General features: G+C 37.3%; 3 protein-coding genes and 1 non-coding gene across 7 annotated transcripts; 1 reads left to right on the plus strand and 3 right to left on the minus strand.

Annotated features, from left to right (window-relative positions):
* The first annotated feature begins 1,034 nt into the window (after nucleotides 1-1,034).
* LOC145617220 (interactor of constitutive active ROPs 2, chloroplastic-like) lies at nucleotides 1,035-5,309 on the plus strand. Of its 4 annotated transcripts, none has more exons than XM_081671910.1 (3): nucleotides 1,035-1,420; nucleotides 2,443-2,653; nucleotides 3,178-5,309. In XM_081671910.1, exons 1-3 carry the CDS (start codon nucleotides 1,401-1,403, stop codon nucleotides 4,834-4,836), a joined length of 1,890 nt encoding a protein of 629 aa, XP_081528036.1. In that variant the 5' UTR covers nucleotides 1,035-1,400; the 3' UTR covers nucleotides 4,837-5,309. The 4 variants fall into 4 exon arrangements, with proteins under 4 accessions (XP_081528036.1, XP_081528035.1, XP_081528037.1 ...); XM_081671909.1 differs by having other exon boundaries at nucleotides 1,036-1,420; nucleotides 2,440-2,653; XM_081671911.1 differs by lacking the exon at nucleotides 1,035-1,420 and adding an exon at nucleotides 1,433-1,571 and having other exon boundaries at nucleotides 2,440-2,653.
* A 3,596-nt stretch (nucleotides 5,310-8,905) lies between these two features.
* LOC145618815 (small nucleolar RNA R71) lies at nucleotides 8,906-9,011 on the minus strand. Its single transcript, XR_014108053.1, has one exon. It is a non-coding gene; the product is annotated as a small nucleolar RNA R71 (small nucleolar RNA).
* A 2,119-nt stretch (nucleotides 9,012-11,130) lies between these two features.
* On the minus strand, nucleotides 11,131-12,759 carry LOC145618516 (uncharacterized). The gene is made up of 2 exons (XM_081673286.1): nucleotides 12,367-12,759; nucleotides 11,131-11,478 (listed from the first exon to the last, which is right to left on the minus strand). The coding sequence occupies exons 1-2, from the start codon at nucleotides 12,714-12,716 to the stop codon at nucleotides 11,457-11,459; spliced, it is 372 nt and encodes a 123-aa protein (XP_081529412.1). The 5' UTR covers nucleotides 12,717-12,759; the 3' UTR covers nucleotides 11,131-11,456.
* Nucleotides 12,760-13,539: 780 nt separating this feature from the next.
* On the minus strand, nucleotides 13,540-19,902 carry LOC145616922 (uncharacterized). Its single transcript, XM_081671638.1, has 9 exons — nucleotides 19,561-19,902; nucleotides 19,153-19,386; nucleotides 18,808-19,020; nucleotides 18,169-18,236; nucleotides 17,569-17,795; nucleotides 14,859-15,142; nucleotides 14,595-14,786; nucleotides 14,252-14,447; nucleotides 13,540-13,622 (listed from the first exon to the last, which is right to left on the minus strand). Exons 1-9 carry the CDS (start codon nucleotides 19,900-19,902, stop codon nucleotides 13,540-13,542), a joined length of 1,839 nt encoding a protein of 612 aa, XP_081527764.1.
* Between the last annotated feature and the right edge of the window lie 827 nt (nucleotides 19,903-20,729).

Raw genomic sequence — 20,729 nt, forward strand, 5'->3', positions numbered from 1 at the left:
TTGGGGGAGGAATTTTTTTTTTTTTTTTATAATTTCAAAATAACTAAAAAAATAAAAAACTAACTATAGTTAAGGAAATAACACTTTTCAATGGTAATCAATAATTTAGGTTTACCATTGATAATAAAATTTAAGATTGTTTACCACTTAGAAAATGGAAAAGAGAATTTCCCTTTTATTTTTTTTTATTTTTATTTATTTATTTTTTTTTTCTCTGTAAAAAAAAACCAAAAAAAAGTAATAATGTGTGTATTTGGTTGTTGGGATTATAGTAATGAATATACCAGATATATTATGTTTTACTTTTTTTATCCATCTGTTTTATACTATAAGTTAAAATGTTCAACTGTTTTTCTTCCCCTGTATTTAATGTTAATGTTAATTAATTGATGTATTTGCCATTTTATTATTAGTCTTAGATCTAAGCTCAACATTTGTGCTCATTATGTATTTTTTATTTATTTATTATTTTTTTTTTTAATTTTTTTTTTTTTTTTTGAGAGGAACTAGATAATTAGAGGGGAGTAATAGGAGTGACCCTGAAAATAAAACTAGCAAATTATATATATAAGAGGGGTTCCAAATGCAGATGCATTGCGTAGGGTAGAAGAGAATTGGTTTCTTATTCTGGAAGTGGAAGTTATTTTAGAGAAATAAAAAATGAATAGATACACCAAGATTAATTATTTATTGTTGCTGTTGTGTCATTGCTTCCTAGTTACATATCCCTGCTTTTCATAATGTTCTATAAGACCAAATCTATGTTCTTATGCACATTAACTTTAATTTGGTGGATGCGAGCTAGTTAAGTTGGTAAAGTCTTAGCGGGACCTGATATTGAATCCCGCTTGTTATCACTGTCCTTTATGGCTCTTTTTACACGTGTATTCAAATCTAGCTTTACTATTATATTATATAAAAGAAGAAAAGAAAAAGAATAAAAACAGTTTATGGTCTGGAGTGAAAAGGAGGAAAAGAAAAAGAAACGTAAAAATGTGGTTTGTGGGGGTTGCTTTTGTTTAGTTTTGTAATAGTGTTGTGTTTACCTTTTATCTTAGATAGCAACTGGTCTTTTTTTTTTGCTTTCCTAATATGTTTTCTGTTGTGGGTATTGGTTGGTACGAGTGGCGGTTGTTTAATTTTGATGGAGTTCCTTTGAAGGGATTGTTTGTATTGTTTGTTGTTGTTAGTTTTGCTTTGATTTGTATTATGCAAAGTACTACTCATTAAGTGTTGGGTATCTCTCTGATCAGCATTTCATTTCTTTTCTTTTCTGCACATGTATTGTTTCAGAGAGGTTTTCTGACATTGCTGTGTGTATATGCGCACTGGTGGGTCAGGGAGAAGGCTAATTTGACCATTGCTGTTTCTTGTTTGTTACTTATAAGATCGGGTGAAATATGCAGACTCCAAAAGAGAGGTAATGTCTGCTTTGTGTTTAACTCCTAAGGGGAACTTACAACTTTCTTTGCTTATCTAAATACAACTCATTTCTCAGTTGTTTTCCTGAATCCTGACCTTGCTGTTTATCATATTCGCTGCTCATGAGTCACGGCTATGTGCTTGAAGCGGTAATATGTATGTTCAATGTCTTTATGTCAAGTATTTAATTTGTTGGCTTAGGATATCAGTTTAATGTAGATCATAAGATGTCTGATTTATTTTGTGTTAGTGACCGAGTGAGTACTTCCCTCAAGTGCAGGGTGTGCACTCATAATTAAATTGTTGACAATGTTTGCTTGTAGGGCACATCTGGCATGTTTTACTCTGCTATGATTTTGTTACCCACATTCCTTGGCCTAGGAATTAGGAAAGGAGACAAAGGGGTTAAAGAAAAAAAAAAAAGACACCAATGTTCTGTGGCTATAATATGGAGTATATTATATAATATTTTTTTGCATAATAAAACTTTCTACTAATGAAGCTCGTCTTCATTTTTTTAATCGAGCTAAGCAGCAATGTTTTTGGGTGTAGGTGTGGAGAAGAAAGTATCGGTTCATTTTCAAACTGCTTGTATGAATTGAACATCATTCGACAACATTGATATACAGAGATTGTTTTGTTTTTGTTTGTTTGTTTTTTTTAACCCTTCATTCTGAATGGACTTGCAATGAACATGATATGCTTAATCAAGTGGTTCTTTTAACTTCCGTTTTTTATTACCTTGTGTGTGTGTGCGTGCTTGCGCGCGTGTGTAGGGGGGGGGGGGGGGGTGCAAGCTGTATATTGGATAAAAGAATAGAGAGATCTTTGACAAGAAAAGATGCTTGTATTTGTGACACTTCCACTGTTCACAACCAAAAAAATATCCACTGTCATATGGATACAACAGATGACTATGAAAGAGTTTATTTTATGCGGGAATTCATGCGCTGGCTTGTACTTCTATTAATTACTGATTTATTTTATTTTATTTTATTTTTTGTTTGTTATGGACAGTAGGAATGGCTCATCAGAAATGCCTCAGAGGACACCTTCGTCCACAAAATCTTCCCAGAAGTCATCTCCCACGACAAATCGGATTGCTAGGCCACTCAAGGTGGCGGGATCAGGTTCTGGATCAATTGTTTCTCCAAATTCTTTGAGTAAGACACCTAAAAAAAGGAGTCCTAAAGTCTTGGAACGTGGATCACCACGAAGCCCAATGAATGAGGTAGTCTATCCATTATGCTAATGAGTCTGATCAACTGGATTAGACTCTAATACTCTACAATGTATTAAGCATCCAATTAGCTGCACGTTACGAATAAACTCATCTTATGTTAATCAAGAAACATTACATGTTTTTGCAAGCTTCTGTTAATATATGAATATGATATAGGATTTCAGTTGTATCAATACATCTATTACATGGAAAAACTTCGGTTTTTGAAACCCACCAAGCAGATAATGCTGTTAATTCTTTCTTAAATTGATCGATTATGTTTTCTTTGACTGCCTACTATTTGTAATGTTTAAGGCAGTTGCATAACTTTCCGTAATAAAAAAGTTCAATGTAAAATTTTATCCATCTGAACTGGCGGATGGGGATAAGCAATATATGGAAAGAAAGAACTAATGATGGGCGGACGGTCAAATAGGATTCTTCCTCCCCATCTAATATATTTTTAGCTTAGTAGTATTATACGAAGTAACTGTTATTGACAAAGTTATCATTTGGTATTCTCTCTTATCCAGAAGCATACCCCCAGCAAATTGTCGGAGCTAGAATCTCAGCTCTCTCAACTCGAAGCTGAGTTTAAGAAGGCAAAGGACCAGCTGATCTCATCTGAAACACTTAAGCGGCGTGCCCAACAAGAGTCTGAAGAAACAAAGAAACAGCTCTCAGTCATGTCGGCAAGACTTGAAGAGTCTCAGCAGCAGCTGATGGAGCTTTCCACTTGTGAGGATTCTCGGGTTCAAGAACTCCGCAAACTATCTCAAGAACGTGATCGAGTTTGGCAATCTGAGCTTGAGGCTATCCAGAAGCAGCACTCTATGGATTCTGCTGCACTGGCCTCTTCCCTAAATGAGATCCAGAAACTTAAAAGACAGCTTGAAAAGGTGGCTGAGTCTGAAGCTACGCAGAGTATGCATGCAGAAACAGCACATTCTGAGATTGAAAATTTAAGGGTGGAGCTTTCTGAAACTTTTTCGCTGGTTGAGAGTATGAGAAAGCAGCTTAATGACTGCAAAGGATCTGAAGCTCACGCACTGCAAGTGGCTAGAGAGGCCCAGATGCAATTAGAGGAAACCATGAAAAGTGCAGAGAGTCTACGATATGAGGGTCTCAAGGCAAAGGAGGCTTACAATAGTTTGATGTCAGAGTTAGAACAGTCGAAAGGTGAAGTCACTTCACTGGAGAACATGGTGAGGAAGCTCAAGGAAGATTTGGAAACTAAATGCCAAAATTCATCGGAAGAGATCATGCCCAAGGAGGATGGTGAAGACACGAAAGGTGAATCTGGTGAGCTCAAAGCTGAAATTAACTCATTAAAACTAGAGATTGATCAACTAAAGTCTGCATTAGAAGCTTCTGAACTTAGATACGAGGAAGAGTATATCCAAAGCACATTACAAATTAGAAATGCATATGATCAAGTGGAGCGGGCAAAGTCAGACTCTTGTGCTAAGGTGGCTGAATTGGAGGAAGAGTTAAAGAAAGCAAAAGGTGCCATTGAAGAGCTGAAATCAGAGATAATGATTAAAGAAACAATGATAAAAGATGTATCAGAAAATAACAAAGAACTAAGCATCAAAATTGAGGAAAATGAGACAAGTCACAAGAAGTCTGAACTTGAGGTGGAACTGAAGAAGTTGAACACAGAACTCCAGGATCTTAAGGAAGCTTTGTTGGACAAGGAGACTCAAATTCAGCATACTGCAGAGGAGAATGAGATGCTAAAAGCAGAGATACAGAAAAGAGAGGAGAGCAGCCAAAAAAACAATGAAGCAGCCGCATTAGCAGAAGCAGCAAAGGCTGCTGAAAGAGATGCGTTGATGAAACTTGGGTGTGTAACTGAAGAGGCAGATAAAAGTAGTCAGAGAGCTACAAGAGTTGCTGAACAGCTAGATGCAGCGCAGACTGCAAACGCAGGATTGGAAGCCGAGCTAAGGAGATTGAAAGTTCAGTCAGACCAATGGAGGAAGGCAGCTGAAGCAGCTGCTAATATGCTTTCAACTGGGAGCAATGGAAAGTTTGTGGACCGCACAATTTCTCTTGACAGCAGCTATAATACTCTTGCAGCAAAGATGGACTCTCCTCTTTCAGATGACATGGATGACGACTCACCCAAAAAGAAAAATGGTAACATGTTGAAGAAGATTGGGGTGTTATGGAAGAAGGGTCAAAAATAGGATGCATCCAAAACGAAAACTGTTGTACTGTGTTTAAAATATCTTCTTTTAGAATCTCTTTGATGTTTTTGGTAGATTATGGCAATGTAATTGTGTATGTGGTTGGAAGGAAAAATCTCTAGCAAGACATGCTTTTACAGAGGGTTTGTATAGTTCAGCGGACACTTTCGCTTTGTTTGGATAGCAAATAAGGAAAGGAAGGGGAGGGAAAGGAGGAAGGGAAGGGAAAAGCAAGGGAGGGGGAGGTGAGCTCCATTTTCCCTCCAAATCTCTCCAATTTGGGAGGGAATATGCTTATTAAAGAAACAGGGAAAATGGATCCCTTCCTGTCCTTCCCTTCCTTTACCCAAACAAGAGAGTTTGTTCCCCTCCCTTTCTCTTCCCTTCTTTTCCTTTCAATTCCTTCTATCAAAACGAAGTGTTAATTCCAGTTATTCCATTACTATAAGCTTAGTACATGCTTGTTCTTGAGGTGATGGTTGAGTTCACCTTCTATGCTATTCAACTAAATTTCAAAATTTAAGCTACCTCTAGGATTGACAAGCTCTTAGATATCTTCAGAAAATATTGGAAGATATTGTTTATGTTTTGAAGGTAATGTAAATTGGTTTATATGTTATGAACCCCTTAGTAAGGAAGCCTACTTACCCACCATGTATACTAATGACATGAAAGCACTAAGGCTACATCTGATATCGCGATGAGTAGCAACTAGACTTGGTTATTGGGCGGGTTAAGTCAGGGTCGGTGTGGGTTGAGTGCGAGTTAGGTAAATAGCAGGTAATGGAGTGGCCAACAAAATATCAATGAAATTAATATTGGACAATGCCATTATTAAGTATATATGGTTACAAATTTATCTTTGTAATTATTTTTACATTATCTATTTTCCTTATCTATTAAATTGGAAAAACATTTTGACCCTATATTGACCCTATCCAATAAAGGCTCTGTCCATTAAAAGCCCTTTAAGTTTGGCTCTGAGCCTATTATCATTGAGCTACCCTACCCAATAATCTGGTCTAGTAGCAACATAAACCAACTCTTTGTTCCTTCCAAATGTGCATTTTTAATCATGTTGGTAAATGTTATCCTTACCAACAAGTCAAGTATATACTTTATCTTGTTTATTTGTTAAGGGGTCACCCCTACTGTTACTGGTTTCAAAAGAAAGATGACTTCGCTAACGTAACACAATAAAAACAAGTTAAATAAGTTAGATTGCTAAGGAAATGAGTAGATAAACATATATATATGACAAAAGACGCAAATGATTTCCATTAATTGAAAGATAAAGTCAGGGCTACAATTGTATAAATTGAAGGAAAGATTACTTCCATGTTCATACAATTAGAAAAACGGTTAATATTCAATACATGCTAAGGAACTAAACTATCGCTTGGCTACCAAGCCAAAGGAAATATTAGAAAGCTTAATGAAAACGAAATGTTTTTTGTTGATTGATTTGCTGATGATATTTTTCTTGAACATTCCCTCAAATTTATTGACAAACTATATTGGCATCGTTTACTCCACTAAATTCAATAACCGCTAGACAATTATGGCTCTTGACGCCAATTCCCTTTGAAATTTGAAGTACTCTATTTGCCTTTTAATTGGTTCCATTCTTATTCTCAAGCTTTCTAATTGAGCCTTATCCACCCAACCATACCTTACATTTTTTCAAAGTCCATTTCTCCTTAGTCAACATACTTAAATCAAGATAATTCAAAATTTTAATTTTGGGTGTAATAATTATCGTACGTGTTTAGATTTTCTCCCCTCAAACCTTTAAGTGGATTGCTAAATATCGCCAACGGCTTTTATTAAACCGCCAACAAAAGTGATGAAGGGACAAAATTACCCTTACTCATCCCCACTGCTTTCTCTCTCCTAAGTGCATCAAGCCTCAAACTCAACCATCAACCACCACAAAAGCAACCACCCTTGCCACCACCACTCACGCCACCACGACACCACCCACGCCACTACAACCACGACACCACCATCCACCATGACTACCCACATCCACTGCACCAAGAGGTACTTCTTTTTTGTTGTCGAAATCCCGAAAGAACCAATAACAATTATTAGCCATCGAAAAATGACCCACCACCTTCCCTCGTCTGCGGGAGGGTGGTGACTTTCTTTTAAGTTCTGTGACCAACACAATCGGCCGCTTGAAAAACCGATCACCTGGGATGGTAATCGATTTTCCAGCGTCGGTTGAACATGGTAACCGGTGTCCAAAACCGGTTACCGTCCCAGGTTACTAGTTTTGCACGCTAATTGACCATGGTAGACTGGCGTCGATGTGAATCAAGAGAGGAATTCTTTTGAAGGATCTAATGTACTTTTAGAAGGTCTTAATAACTTCATTATAGGCTGCCCAAACAAGGAAAGGTTCAATAGATCAATTGAGAAAGAAGGAAGCTTGATCACCAAGGAAGAAGATTTGCAGCAGCTTACTTCCGGCGGGGATGATGATGCACACACGTCAATCTGGGTCCCACGCGTCGGCTTCCCAGCACCGGCTTGAGCCCAGCTACACTGTGTCACTTATGGTGGCGTGTGAGGTGGTCTTAAGGTGGCGACACGAAATGGAAGATATTTTATACTTTAGTTTTTCTAGAGTTTTGCTTCTAAGTTTTTACCTTTCACTTGAGAGGGTTTTTCTTAGTTTAAGCATCCTAAGTTTTCTTTAGTTTCTTGTATTTTAGTTGAGTTGGAATTCCTAAGTTGTTAGAAAGTATCTTAATTAGTTTCTTACTTGGAGACCAAGCTAAGGGAAAGTTTCCTACTTCTAATAGGTTTATGCTTGGAGCCCAAGGTCTATGCTTTATTGTAGCCTATAAATAGAGGTTGGTCGTGGCCTTTCTTTGACACACAACCAGAAAATTCAATACAAGTTTTATAACTTTGTTTTACTTAATTGCTTACAAATATTTTGCTAGTTTTCAATTCAAGAAGTTGTTTTGATAATTAGAACGTTCAATAATTAGTTCTAGGAGTAGTCTTAGTAATTTCTGTAGTCTTGCATTCGTTCCAGGAGTGGTCGAATTACAAGTCATATCTGGTTCGTTGTTCTTCAAATTGTTCGAATTTCCTATCAAGTTCGGATAATTGGTTCTAATTGTGATATTGTAGGCGTCGCTTGAAGCGCGTCTACGAAAAAGCAAGTGTGAATATGCTTGGCACTCATAGGAAGTGGGAATTGACATATACGATTAGGGACAAGGAAAGTAGGGAGCCGCAAACAAGTTTTTAAAGAACTTATAAACTGTTCACGGATCATAAAAGACAACCACGATAAAGGGACAACGATAGGCAACAACGATTGACCCATGAAGGTTACACCCCTTTCATAATCCATGAGATTAGTAACTCCATATGGTTCGGAACCACGAAAGGAGGATCGGGGATGATGGTACGAAGTGAGTCATGGAGTCACATTCGCCTGTATTGGCCTCTACTCGATTCTTATTGTAAAAAGTATTCATGTGATCTCAAAGGCAAGTATTTCTTTTGAGTCTTTGCATGCATAGTAGAACTCGAGATAGGCCCTTAGTTGCCTTGGATCCGGAAATTGAAAGAACTCTTTCACGAAGAAGGATAGCCAACCGATGTTTGAGCCTAAGTTTCTTAAGTGAAGAAGAGTTTGAGGATGAAGAGCAAGAGCAAGGCATGGGAGAGAATCCAAGAGTAGCTTTGAAGGAGTTGGGAATTCTCGGTGCTTATAGGTTTGAGAGCGGCATTGCTCCACCTACAACACCAGCGAACGATTTTGAGATAAGACCGGCCATGATTACTTTGATAGATAGGAGGCAATTTAGTGGAGCCAAGAGTGAGAGCCCGTTGAATCACCTAAAGGAATTTGAGAAGTATTGTAATACAATTAAGGTGAACGGGATTTTTCAAGAGTTCATTCGGCTAAAGTTGTTTCCCTTTTCTCTTATTGGTCGTGCCTTAGAGTGGTTGGATAAGGAGGTTATGCCCAATTCACTTAGGATGTGGGATGAAGTCACAAAAGCTTTCTTGTCTCGCTTTTACCCTCAAAAGAAGACGGAGGAGGCTAAGGCATTGATCCAAGGATTCAAACAAAGGCCTAATGAGAATCTCTATGAAGCATAGGAAAGGTACAAGGAGTACCAAAAAGAGTGCCCACATCATGGAATTTCTACCTATCAAGTGATACAAATTTTATATGGAGGTTTGAGTGCTCAAAACAAGTCATGCCTAGATGGAGGAGCCGGTGGTCCTATAATGAATAGGACGAAAGAAGAGGTAATTGACATAATTAAGGATGTGGTGAGATACTATAGAGATTGGCAAGAAGGAGAGAGGGAGTCTACCGAGCAAGAGTGGCTCAACGGTTTATTTAGTGGATCATCTCAACGCGATTAACAACTTGTCATCCCAAATTTCAAATCTAGGGAAGGAGATAACATCGATCAAAGCAAAGCTTGAGAGTGTTTCTACGAATTCATTGAGTTTTCCCTTCCAATCCAAAGGGAGAGGTGTTAGTTTAGATGAACTACTACGAGAGGGGGGGTGAATAGTAGTAGGTTCCAATCGCGGAACTTAAGCGAAAATAAACAATAAAAACGTAAAGAAAATTTAAGCACACAACAAGTTTACGAGGAAACCATCCAGTGCCTAACTGGAAGTAAAACCTCGGCCCTATTGGGACTTATAAACTAATTCCACTATAATAGGCAACTCCCCTAGTACAACCTATTACACAGACCTTTGCTTTGCAAGTTCCACCACGGACACTTGACTCTATGATAGGATACTTCCTACCAGACCTAAGACACTTCTCAGGACCCTTTTTCTCTCCTTACCCAGGACACTTCCTAGGTGACCCAAGACACTTCTCAGGTACCTTTCACTCTCTGTGCACTCACAGTTACTACTCGAATTTTAGAGAATTCAAACTCATACACTTATGTGAATTTAAGAGAATTCACAATCTCACCCCAAAACCAATTACAACTCAAAAACACATTCTAACACATAAATGGAAAGCTACACATGAAACCCGAAATCAAAATGATAAAGCTTAAACCTTTGGCAAACTTACTCTTAAGCACTAAGTGGTTTTCACGCTTAAAACTCTCATTTTGCTAAGCTGAAATACTTCTATATTTATAGAAGTTCCTCAGCTTCTCAAACTAGGGTTTTTGCAAATAAGATAGCTCAAACATAAATCTGATCTTATGTTCTTTAAAACCGAATCCAAACAGATTTAAATTCGTTTTTATAAAAACCAAATTTTATCAAATTCGTTTTTGTTAAAAGATAAGATTTTGTAAAAAAGATCAAACCAAGTTAAACTAGATTTTATATATAAGATAAAATCAATTAAGTACTTTTTTATAAAACTCATAATTATCTTTTACGAATTAGTTAGTTTGCCAAGCTTTATCCGATTTCTAATAAGTTCCATGCATAATTATCATTTATATGTTTACATCATCCTACGAAAACAAACTTATCTTTTGCACAACTATAAGTTATGAAGTCCATCTTCTTTGGTTGATATCTTGATCTTTGTGTTGATCCTTGATTGTTGAGGCTTGCCCCAGCATTACACCAGAACCAGGTCGTTACAACCCGTTTGAAGTTCCTGTTGAGAAACTTCGGGAAGTTCCATTGCTGGAACTCTTCTTCTGTTCTTTACTTGTCTTCATGGATCTTCTAAAGTTCCTTTGTTCCAGTTCCTACTTCAGCCCTCTACGCTTACTAAACCTGCCAACATCACAACACTAGAGAATCCTTATTAAAAGGAAGTTTGCTCAATTCTTAGTATCATCATCAAAACCTCATAAGGGTCAACAATTTCCCCCTTTTTGATGATGACAAACTGAGCACACTTCTGAGGATGATAAGTAAAGAAATAGAAGGTTAATTTTTCATTTTTCAATTTTTTTCTTTTTTTCATATAAGCAAAGCAAAGAAACAAAACAGAACATAAATAACAGAATGAAAAGAATAAAAACAAACAGAAAGCAAAGAAAAATTTTAGAGAAGAGAAACCTTTGTTACTTACTCAATTGGAACTAGAACAACTTCAGCTTTCAAGTTTGCTCCTGCTTTTCCCCCTTTTGGCATTATCAAAAACTTGACTTTTCAAAGTTTTATTCATCTACTCACAGCCCCACAGGGAATTCATCGAATGTGGGAAGCTGGAAGCAGCGTTGGCTAGCTCTCTTAAGCTAGTACTTTCACACAAATTTTCCTGTTTATTCTCATCAATGCAAGCAAGTATAGACAAAGTTCCATAATATTAAATAAAACTAACCATCCAGAGTACTTAAAAATATTACAAACCAAGTTCCAAAATATTCAAAAGCAAACACAGTTCAAAAACATCCATTAAAAAAACATAACATTGTTCCAAAAACCAACAAGAGATATATATTAAGCTAGGAAATGGCTAGGGTAGGTTGCAGAGGTCAGGCATCAAGCGCATGTAAAATCTTCTCAAGATCAGCTTTGTTGTCCTCTTGAGCTTTCTTCATTTTCGCTTCAAGGCTTGAGATGGCTTTGTGGAACTCCTTGGCCTGAGCAGCGTCAGTCCTCTCCATAGCCTTCACCTTCCCTGTCAAGTCACGGAGCTACCCTTCAACCTGCATGAATCTGTTAGATAAGTCAGCTATCAGCTCATCAGCTCCTCCATCACCTTCACTCAACTCCAGGGGATCAGCAGCACTGGTCTTAGCCTAAGTTCCAACAGAGAGCCTTCTGCTCTTCCTGACAGGAACTCTCATCTGTGAGTCCTCTTCCTTCTCTTTCTTCTTTTGAGCAGCTTCATACCTCACACACTTCCCCCTCACTACAGCAATACTCAACCCTCTCAGAGTGGTTTCATTGATCACATTTTCTCCTTTCTCCCTCATATGCCCATAGAAATCCCTCAATTGCACACCTAAATCTTCAAACACAGAAGCAAGAATTGCAGCATATCCAACCTTTATTTCTTTTTCTATGCAGTGCTCTAAGTGTTGCAGCATAATTGCTGGGAAATTGATTTTAATTCTCTTAGACATGCAAAAGATTAGGGCCATATCTAAGTAGCACAATTAATTTTTCTTTTGAGTCCTTGGAACCAAGGACTTCTTTACCAAATTAAACAGCAATTTGTGCAAAGGAGAGAGATCATTGTGATTCATTACGCTAACACCCATTTTACCCCCTAAGTAATTTATGATTTCAGTTTTAGTGTGCCCTGCTACCTTAACAGTCACAGCCCCTTTCATGTAAGTATCAAACCCCTCACATGGAACTTGCAGAATAGACCCTAGTGTAGCAGCATCAAACTCAACATCAACACCATTAACTTTGCTATAACACACACCATCCTCAAATTCACATTCCTTACAGAATTCATCCATAGCCAACGGATACAAATAATTTTTAGCTTTAACAGCAAACATGAAATCCCAACCTTGGAACTTAAGCAGATCTAGAAATTCAAAATTCACCTTATTACACCATGCATCATCAATTCTATAACCTACAACATACCTGTTAGCAAATTTTCCCAATGCCTTCTCATCTTCTTCCCCCTCATAATGTTCTTTCTCTTCCTCAGGTTCCTCGTCCCTCGCCATCATGTCAATTTCAAGAATTTGATCTTCGAGTGACTTGTCCGTCTTTTCGGCTTTCCTTTTCTTCCATAACCCGATTCGATCAAGAACGTTGGGTAAACTTCCAGTAGAGGAAGTTGCAGTGTCCTCAACTGCTTTTGGCTTGGTATTTTTTGGTTCTGAGGTGGTTTGAAGTATCACAACAGGAATTTCTTGGCTGAGTGGTTGCGGGCTAGGTGATTTGGGAGGTGATTGCTCTTCTTGGTTCTTATGGTTTTCTTCGGCCATGGTTGATTGTGGTTTAGCTGTAGAAATTTTGATGTGGTTTACTTGTAGAAATTATGTGGTTGAGAGAGTTCTAGAGTTTAATTTGATGTGACGGTAAGTTAATGGGGTTGGTTGGGTAGTATTTATAAGGGAGTAAATTTTTGAAGCGGTGCATTGAAGTGGAAGGGATTAGTTTAGGAACAATGAATTTTATCTTGTTTTTGAAAACTAATTTGGATGGAATTTTTTACAAATCAAGAATTTATCTTTTCACACTATATTTAATAAAAGATAATTCCAGAAGATAAATCTTCTTGAAAAGAAAAAATAATTTTTCAAAAATAAAATTCATGGAACAAGTCACATACAAGTCTACATTGCTTTGAATAATATGTACAGTTTTAAATAAGTGTTAACTGCACTAACCTCCAAGAATTTACCAACGGTGACATTCCCGTTATGTTTATCACACAAAATTTGTGATAGATGTTTTATTTTTCTAATTGATCTTGTTAATTGACAATGCCATATCTAGGAACTTCAGTTGCAATCAATTGAGCTTGATCATCCCAAGTTCTAGTCTCATGTTCTCAAAGCGTTCTCTGCTCAAAGGCTTAGTTAGAATATCAACAATTTGATTATCAGTAGGACAAAATTCCAACTTAATATAGCCTTTTTCCACATTATCTTTTAGGAAGTGGTGTCTAATGTGGATGTGCTTAATCTTAGAGTGTTGCACTGGATCTTTAGATATACAAATAGCACTAGTATTATCACAGTAAATTGGAACACATTCAAATTTTAAACCAAAATCACATATTTGCTGTTTTATCCACAGCATTTGTCAACAACAAGCTGCAGCAGCTACATATTCAGCTTCTACTGTGGACAAAGCAACTGTATTTTGTTTCTTGGAACCCCAAGAAACTAATCATGGTCCAAGAATTAGAGTCATACCTGATGTGCTCTTTCTATTCACTAAATCACCTGCATAGTCAGCATCTGTGTATCCAACTAAATCAATTGATTAATTCCTTGGATAGTAGAGACATAAATCATCAGTTCCTTTGAGGTACCTAAGTATCCTCTTAACTGCCTTGAGATGAGATTCCTTTGGATTTGCTTGGAACCTCGCACATAAGCCTACACTGAAAGATATATCAGGTCTACTAGCAGTTAGATATAATAAGGAACCTATCATACCTCTATACATCTTCTGATCTATGCAAGTTCCAGCTGTATCTTCATCCAGTCTGGTGTTAGTTCCCATAGGTGTTCTTATAGTTTTGGAACTTTCCATCTTATATTTCTTTATGAGTTCCTTCACATACTTTTGTTAGTGAATCATTATTCCTTTCTCAGTTTGCTTAATTTGCAATCCAAGAAAGAAGTTTAGCTCACCCATCATGCTCATCTCGAACTCACCACTCATAAGGTCAGCAAAATACTTTACTAAAGATTCGTTAGTTGCACCAAAAATGATATCATCTATATATATTTGCACAACTAAAATGTCAGTTCCTTTATATTTCAAAAACAAGGTTTGTCTATTTTACCTCTTTTAAAATCATTATCTAACAGGAACTTGGACAACTTCTCATACCATGCCCTTGGTGCTTGTTTCAGCCCATAGAGAGCTTTATCAAGTTTATAGACATGATTTGAGAAATCTGGATCTTCAAATCCAGGAGGTTTTTCCACATGGACGTCCTCTTTTAATAGACCATTTAAAAATGCACATTTGACGTCCATCTGAAACAATTTAATCTCCATAAAAGCTGCAAAAGCAATAAGAATGCGTATAGCTTCTAACCTGGCAACTGGAGCAAATGTCTCTTCAAAGTCTATGCCTTCTTGTTGATTGTACCCCTTGACAACCAGTCTAGCCTTGTTTCTTACTATGATTCCATGTTCATCAAGCTTGTTTCTGAACACCCACTTTAGACCTATGACTTTCTGGTGTTCCGGTCTAGGAACTAGGTGCCAAACTTTGTTTCTCTCGAATTCTCCTAGTTCAAGTTGCATGGCTATGATCCAATCAGCATCTTGTAAGGCTTCATCACAGTTCTTTGGTTCCAACGTAGATAGGAACTAGAAAAATGCACAGAAGTTCCTTAGCTGTGACCTGGTCTGAGTTCCTTTGGTTATGTCACTCATAATCACATCCACTGGATGAGACTTTTGATGTTTCCAACGTTTAGGGGTAAAGTCTTTGATTGGATACAATTTTTCAGGTTCAGCATCATTGTTTCTTGTCTCTTGATTCAGTGGTTCCTGATTCTCAGGTTCTGGATTCTCAGGCTCAGGATGTTCCTCTTGTGGAACTTCTGTTTCAGTTGCAACTTGGTTTTCAGCTACTGGATTCTTGTTTTGCTGCTTCGTGGATATTGTTGATTCCTCATCAGGGTCATGTCTTCTTACTAACCCTATCTCGAAATCATCATCATCTTGTACATTAATCACAAAATCAGTTTCATCAAAAATTATATGTACAGACTCTTCAACACACATTGTTCTTTTATTATAGACTCTGTAAGCTGTACTATTTGAGGCATATCCTAAGAATACAACCTCATCACTTCTTTCATCAAACTTTCCCAAGTTTCTCTTTCCATTAGTGTGTACAAAGCACCTGCAACCAAAAGATCTAAAATAGGAAATATTTGGTTTTCTTCCTTTAATTAGTTCATAAGGTGTTTTGTTGGTTATTGCTCTAATAGAAACTCTATTCAATATGTAACACACTGTGTTTACTGCTTCTGCCCAGAAGTTCCTAGGCAGTCCACTGGAAATTAGCATAGTTCTTGCCATGTCTTCCAAGCTTCTATTTTTCCATTCAACTACTCCATTTTGTTGTGGAGTCCTGGGAGCAGAGAAGTTGTGGTCCATCCCATGTTCATCATAGAACTCATCAAATTTTGAGTATTCGAACTCAGTTCCATGATCTGACCTTAGGTGAATCAGTTGATGACCTGTTCTTCTTTGTTCTTTCTTCACAAAAGCAACAAAGTGATCAAACGTATCATCCTTGCTTACAAGAAAGAAAACCCAGGTATATCTGGAAAAATCATCTACAATAACCATCACATACCTTTTTCCACTTCTGCTTTGTATCCTCATAGGACCACACAAATCCATTGGATGAGTTCCAATGATTTTGTGGTGCTTACCATATTCTTAGATTTGAAAGATTTTCGTGTCTGCTTACCTCTAACACATGCACTGCAGACTTTATCTTTTAGGAAATTGATGGTTGGAAGTGATGAGTGGCATTTATGCCACTTTTACATCCTTTTTCTCTAATGACCGTCCCCTCATTTGCACTCGTTTGACCCTTTTTAAGCGGTTATCCTTTAGTTTTGCCTTTCTCTTTCTTTTCTCGTGTTTCCTTTCCCCTTTTCTCTTTTTGTTGGTTCTTCTTGAGTTTCTTTGTTGTTTTGTAGGTTCTTGGCCTCCTTGGATGAGCTTTGGATTGCATGGCATGCCGTGAAGGAGGAGCATGAAGGTCAAGAGAAGTAGAAGGGTGGAAGAATGAGCTAGGTTCGGCCGAACCCTGAGGAGGTTCGGTCGAACCTGGGTGTGGCCGAACCCTCTTTGTGGTGCGGCCGAACCACTTTGGCAGTTTCAAGATGAAAAACGGCCGTTTTGAAGGAGTGACCGAACATCAGCAGTTTGACCAGACCAAGATCAGGGGAGGTTCGACCGAACCTACCCAGGGTTCGGCCGAACCTACCCTGTGGTCCGGCTGAACCTTCCCACTGTTCGGTCAGACCATCTTTTTTATGCTACCTGCTTTGTACGGTTTACTTTAGGCGGTTATTTGAGAACGTTTTTATGTAATGTTGGGGGATTATCTCATGATCCTAGACCATTAAACCTAATCTTGGAGAGAGGTAGAGGAGTATTGCAGAAGTTATCTCATTGTATGCAACTTTGGTTCAAGCTTTCCCTTCAATCAATCAATCAAGTAACTTTGCAAGCTTTAATCTTTCTACTATTGCCTATCTAGTAATCTCTATTCCTTTCTCTTAGCTTTGTTTATTTGCACTCTACTTGTTTATTTCTATCTATTTTGTGGATTGATATCTTTTGGTATTTTCGTTGTTTTTTTATCATGTTTGCTTCCATGTCTATTTTGTTTTCATTTAGTTCTATCATCATGTTTAATCTCCCTTTTCTAGGCTAATTTCTTAGCTAGGGGAAGGGGGTGGAAAATATGTGTTGAATGTTGGATGAATGGTGATGGTTGGATTGAATACATGCCTTAAATTGATGAAAGATATGATTTTTAATGGCTTGAGATTATTGTTGCACTTTATTTTATTGCCTTCTAGTTTAAATGCATGAAAATGATTTGAACTAGATTAAGATCACCCCTATTTTGATGATTGCATGAAAATGAGTTGTTAAAATAGTGTTTTATGAATTGTGCCTCTTTATTCTCTTGATTTTACTAGTGTCTAATAGGATGCATGAGAATGATTCTATTAGCATAGGGCTCTTTCATTGATTTACCTAGACTATTGCATGAGAATGAATTGTTTAGGTAGGATCTTGTGTTCTTTGGCATGTTCTTCATGATAACTATCATTATTCGCCTCTTTCTAATCATGTTTGACACCCTCGTACCCCTAGCGTCGTTCTCTCGATCTTGATTTTGAATCTTCTTTTTATTTGCTTGTTTGTAGTCTTAGTGCTTTTAATTTTATCCAAAAACCAACAAAATTATCCTTTCCTTGTCTCTTGCTTAGTGAATTTGATATTTGGCTTGCATGCTTCCTTTGGGTTCGACCCTATACTTACCCCTATATTTGTATGAGGGTAGTTTAGGTTATAAGTAGTTAATTTGATTTGGGTTGGTAGTCCCAACGACCTACTAAATCCCGATCAGGAAGTCCTTCCACAAGTTCTTTTGATCTAAGTTTATCAAGCAAAGAAAAACTAGCATGGCCAAATCGTTTGTGCCATAATAAGGGATCATTCTCAATGACACTAAGACAAGTCAAACTACTACTTGGAACTTCATTGAGATCCACAATATATTTGTTCCCTTTTCTAGTTCCTTCAAGAATAACATTGTTAGTGTCATTGTTAATGATTCTACAAAGATTAGAAGTAAAGCTAACTGAGTTACCTTTATCACAAAATTGAGAAATACTTAACAAGTTGTGTTTAAGACCCTCGACTAAAAAGACATTTTCAATAGCATTGGAACTTGACCTTCCTACTTTACCTATAGCAATGATTTCACCTTTCTTATTATCACCAAAGGTCACAGTTCCACCATAGTAGGCATCCAGTGAGAGAAATTTAGATTTGTCTCCAGTCATGTGCTTAGAACAACCACTTTCGAGGTACCAAGTGTTGTTCCCCCTCACTGGAACCTGCATGAAAACTAAGCGTTAGTTTCTGGAACCCAGGTTTCCTTCGGTTCCACTGTTTTGGAAGAAGATTCAGATTTCTTCAACCATACCTGTTCAACATGCTCAGTATTCTTAAGAGTATCTTTATTTCTTTTAGGACATGCAGCTTTAAGATGTCCTATACTACCACAATAGTAACATAGTTTTTGACTAGGTAGATCCACATGCTTCTTGTTTCTCCTAGACTTCTTCTTATAACCTAGTCCTTCTTTATTCTTGTTATGGATATTAGCTATCTAAGATGGAATTCCATTATTAATCACTTCTTTTCCTTTCCTGGCTCTGGCAAGTTCCTCCTCCAAGGTTTGATTTTTTATTTTAACTTCTTCCAAATCAAATTTTAATTTCTCAAAATTTGGAAGTTGGCTTGCAATAGGAACTTCAGAGTCAGGGGTGTCAATTCCAAGTTTCAGTTGAGCTAACTCTACATTCAATAGAATATTATCATGTTTTAGTTTTTCAACTTGTTCTTTTAGAAGGACATTTTTATCATATAAATCAAAGAATCTAGTTTGTATGTCAGTTTTCATATTATCTACCCATTCACTATGTTCTTTGTAAATATTTAAAGCTTTATCAGTTTGGAACTTCGACCTGTTTAGTTCTTTGCAATCATCTTGAAGTTCCAGAATAATGTCCATAAGATTTCCTTTATTTAAATGTTTGAGTTGTCTATAGTCATACCATACCTCAGATTCAAGTTCCTTCAGACGAGCTTCTTCATTAGTTTTTGCCATCAAACATAGGTTGGCTGTTTCTTCTAAGGATTCTCTTTCTGCTTCTTCTATAGAATCAGAATTTCCCCAAGCAGCCATCATGGCTTTTCTGACATCCTCCTTGGAGAACGATGGTTTGTAACAATTGTTTGGTTCTTTCCCCTTGTACTTCGATTTTTCATCCTCCTAAGGTTGAGGACAGTCTCTGATGAGATGGTCCTTGGAAACACAACCGAAGTATTTGATCTCCCTGGAACTTGGCTGTCCTCTTCTGTTCTTCTCTCCTCTCTTTCCCAGCATCCTCCTGAACCTTCGTACCAGCATGGCTGTCTCCATGTCATCATCTTCAGACTCACTTGATTCGTAAGCCTTTAGAGCAAGGCTTTTGTTCTTGGAACTTTCAGTGTTTGCTCGAAGATGAAGTTCATGAGTGAGCAGTGATCCATTAAGCTGTTCAAGGTTGAACTTGGTGAAATCCTTGGATTCCTGCAGAGCAGTGACCTTGGATCTCCACCTCTCATCTTGAGGAAGACTTCTAAGGACTTTCCTTACCTGTTCATCAATGGGTATGGACCTACCTAAAGATTCTAACTCATTGACAATGTTAGTAAATCTAGTGAACATATCCTGAATGGATTCTTTGTGTAGCATTTCAAATCTTTCATATTTTGACATTAATAGATCTATTTTGGAACGTTTAACTTCATTCGTTCCTTCATGTGTTACTTGTAGTAAATCCCAAATCTGCTTTGCAGACTTACAACCCATGATCCTATTGTGCTCATGAGGTCCTAGTCCACAATGCAAGATTTTCACAGCTTGAGCATTTAACTCAAATTTTTCATAATCTTCTTTATCAAATTCAGCTAGTGGTCTAGGGATTACCTCTTTGTTTGCATTGGTTTTTGTTACCTCGAAGTCATCGCTTTCAATGACTCTCCATACTTGGTAATTTTCAGCTTTGATGAATATCTCCATTCTATTCTTCCAGTATGAATAAAACTTGCCATTGAACATTGGTGGTCTTTGGGTGGAATACCCTTTTTCAAGTTTCTCGTGTGCATTCATCACTTCAGGAACTTTACTCTACAAGGTTGCTTGTAATTTCGTGAGAACCTGCTCTGATACCAATTGTTAGTTTAGATGAACTACTACGAGAGGGGGGGGTGAATAGTAGTAGGTTCCAATCGCGGAACTTAAGCGAAAATAAACAATAAAAACGTAAAGAAAATTTAAGCACACAGCAAGTTTACGAGGAAACCATCCAGTGCCTAACTGGAAGTAAAACCTCGGCCCTATTGGGACTTATAAACTAATTCCACTATAATAGGCAACTCCCCTAGTACAACCTATTACACAGACCTTTGCTTTGCAAGTTCCACCACGGACACTTGACTCTATGATAGGATACTTCCTACCAGACCTAAGACACTTCTCAGGACCCTTTTTCTCCCCTTACCCAGGACACTTCCTAGGTGACCCAAGACACTTCTCAGGTACCTTTCACTCTCTGTGCACTCACAGTTACTACTCGAATTTTAGAGAATTCAAACTCATACACTTGTGTGAATTTAAGAGAATTCACAATCTCACCCCAAAACCAATTACAACTCAAAAACACATTCTAACACATAAATGGAAAGCTACACATGAAACCCGAAATCAAAATGATAAAGCTTAAACCTTTGGCAAACTTACTCTTAAGCACTAAGTGGTTTTCACGCTTAAAACTCTCATTTTGCTAAGCTGAAATACTTCTATATTTATAGAAGTTCCTCAGCTTCTCAAACTAGGGTTTTTGCAAATAAGATAGATCAAACATAAATCTGATCTTATGTTCTTTAAAACCGAATCCAAACAGATTTAAATTCGTTTTTATAAAAACCAAATTTTAT

Source organism: Chenopodium album, chromosome 26 (genome assembly GCF_948465745.1).
Source record: "Chenopodium album chromosome 26, dcCheAlbu1.1, whole genome shotgun sequence".
In the NCBI taxonomy this organism is placed as follows: domain Eukaryota; kingdom Viridiplantae; phylum Streptophyta; class Magnoliopsida; order Caryophyllales; family Amaranthaceae; genus Chenopodium; species Chenopodium album.

Excerpts from the sequence above, each read along its gene's own strand:
- LOC145617220 (XM_081671909.1), top strand. The coding sequence starts at position 1,401 with ATGCAGACTCCAAAAGAGAG. Across the intron at positions 1,421-2,439 it reads ATGCAGACTCCAAAAGAGAG|TAGGAATGGCTCATCAGAAA; the intron begins GTAATGTCTGCT and ends TGTTATGGACAG. Across the intron at positions 2,654-3,177 it reads CACGAAGCCCAATGAATGAG|AAGCATACCCCCAGCAAATT; the intron begins GTAGTCTATCCA and ends TCTCTTATCCAG.
- LOC145618516 (XM_081673286.1), bottom strand. The coding sequence starts at position 12,716 with ATGGCCGAAGAAAACCATAAGAACCAAGAAGAGCAATCACCTCCCAAA. Across the intron at positions 11,479-12,366 it reads TTGGGAAAATTTGCTAACAG|ATTCATGCAGGTTGAAGGGT; the intron begins GTATGTTGTAGG and ends CTTATCTAACAG.
- LOC145616922 (XM_081671638.1), bottom strand. The coding sequence starts at position 19,902 with ATGAATGCACACGAGAAACTTGAAAAAGGGTATTCCACCCAAAGACCA. Across the intron at positions 18,237-18,807 it reads TGAAGGAACTTGAATCTGAG|GACATCTTAAAGCTGCATGT; the intron begins GTATGGTATGAC and ends GTGGTAGTATAG. Across the intron at positions 13,623-14,251 it reads AGATAATGATTTTAAAAGAG|TTTCTTGGGGTTCCAAGAAA; the intron begins GTAAAATAGACA and ends GACCATGATTAG.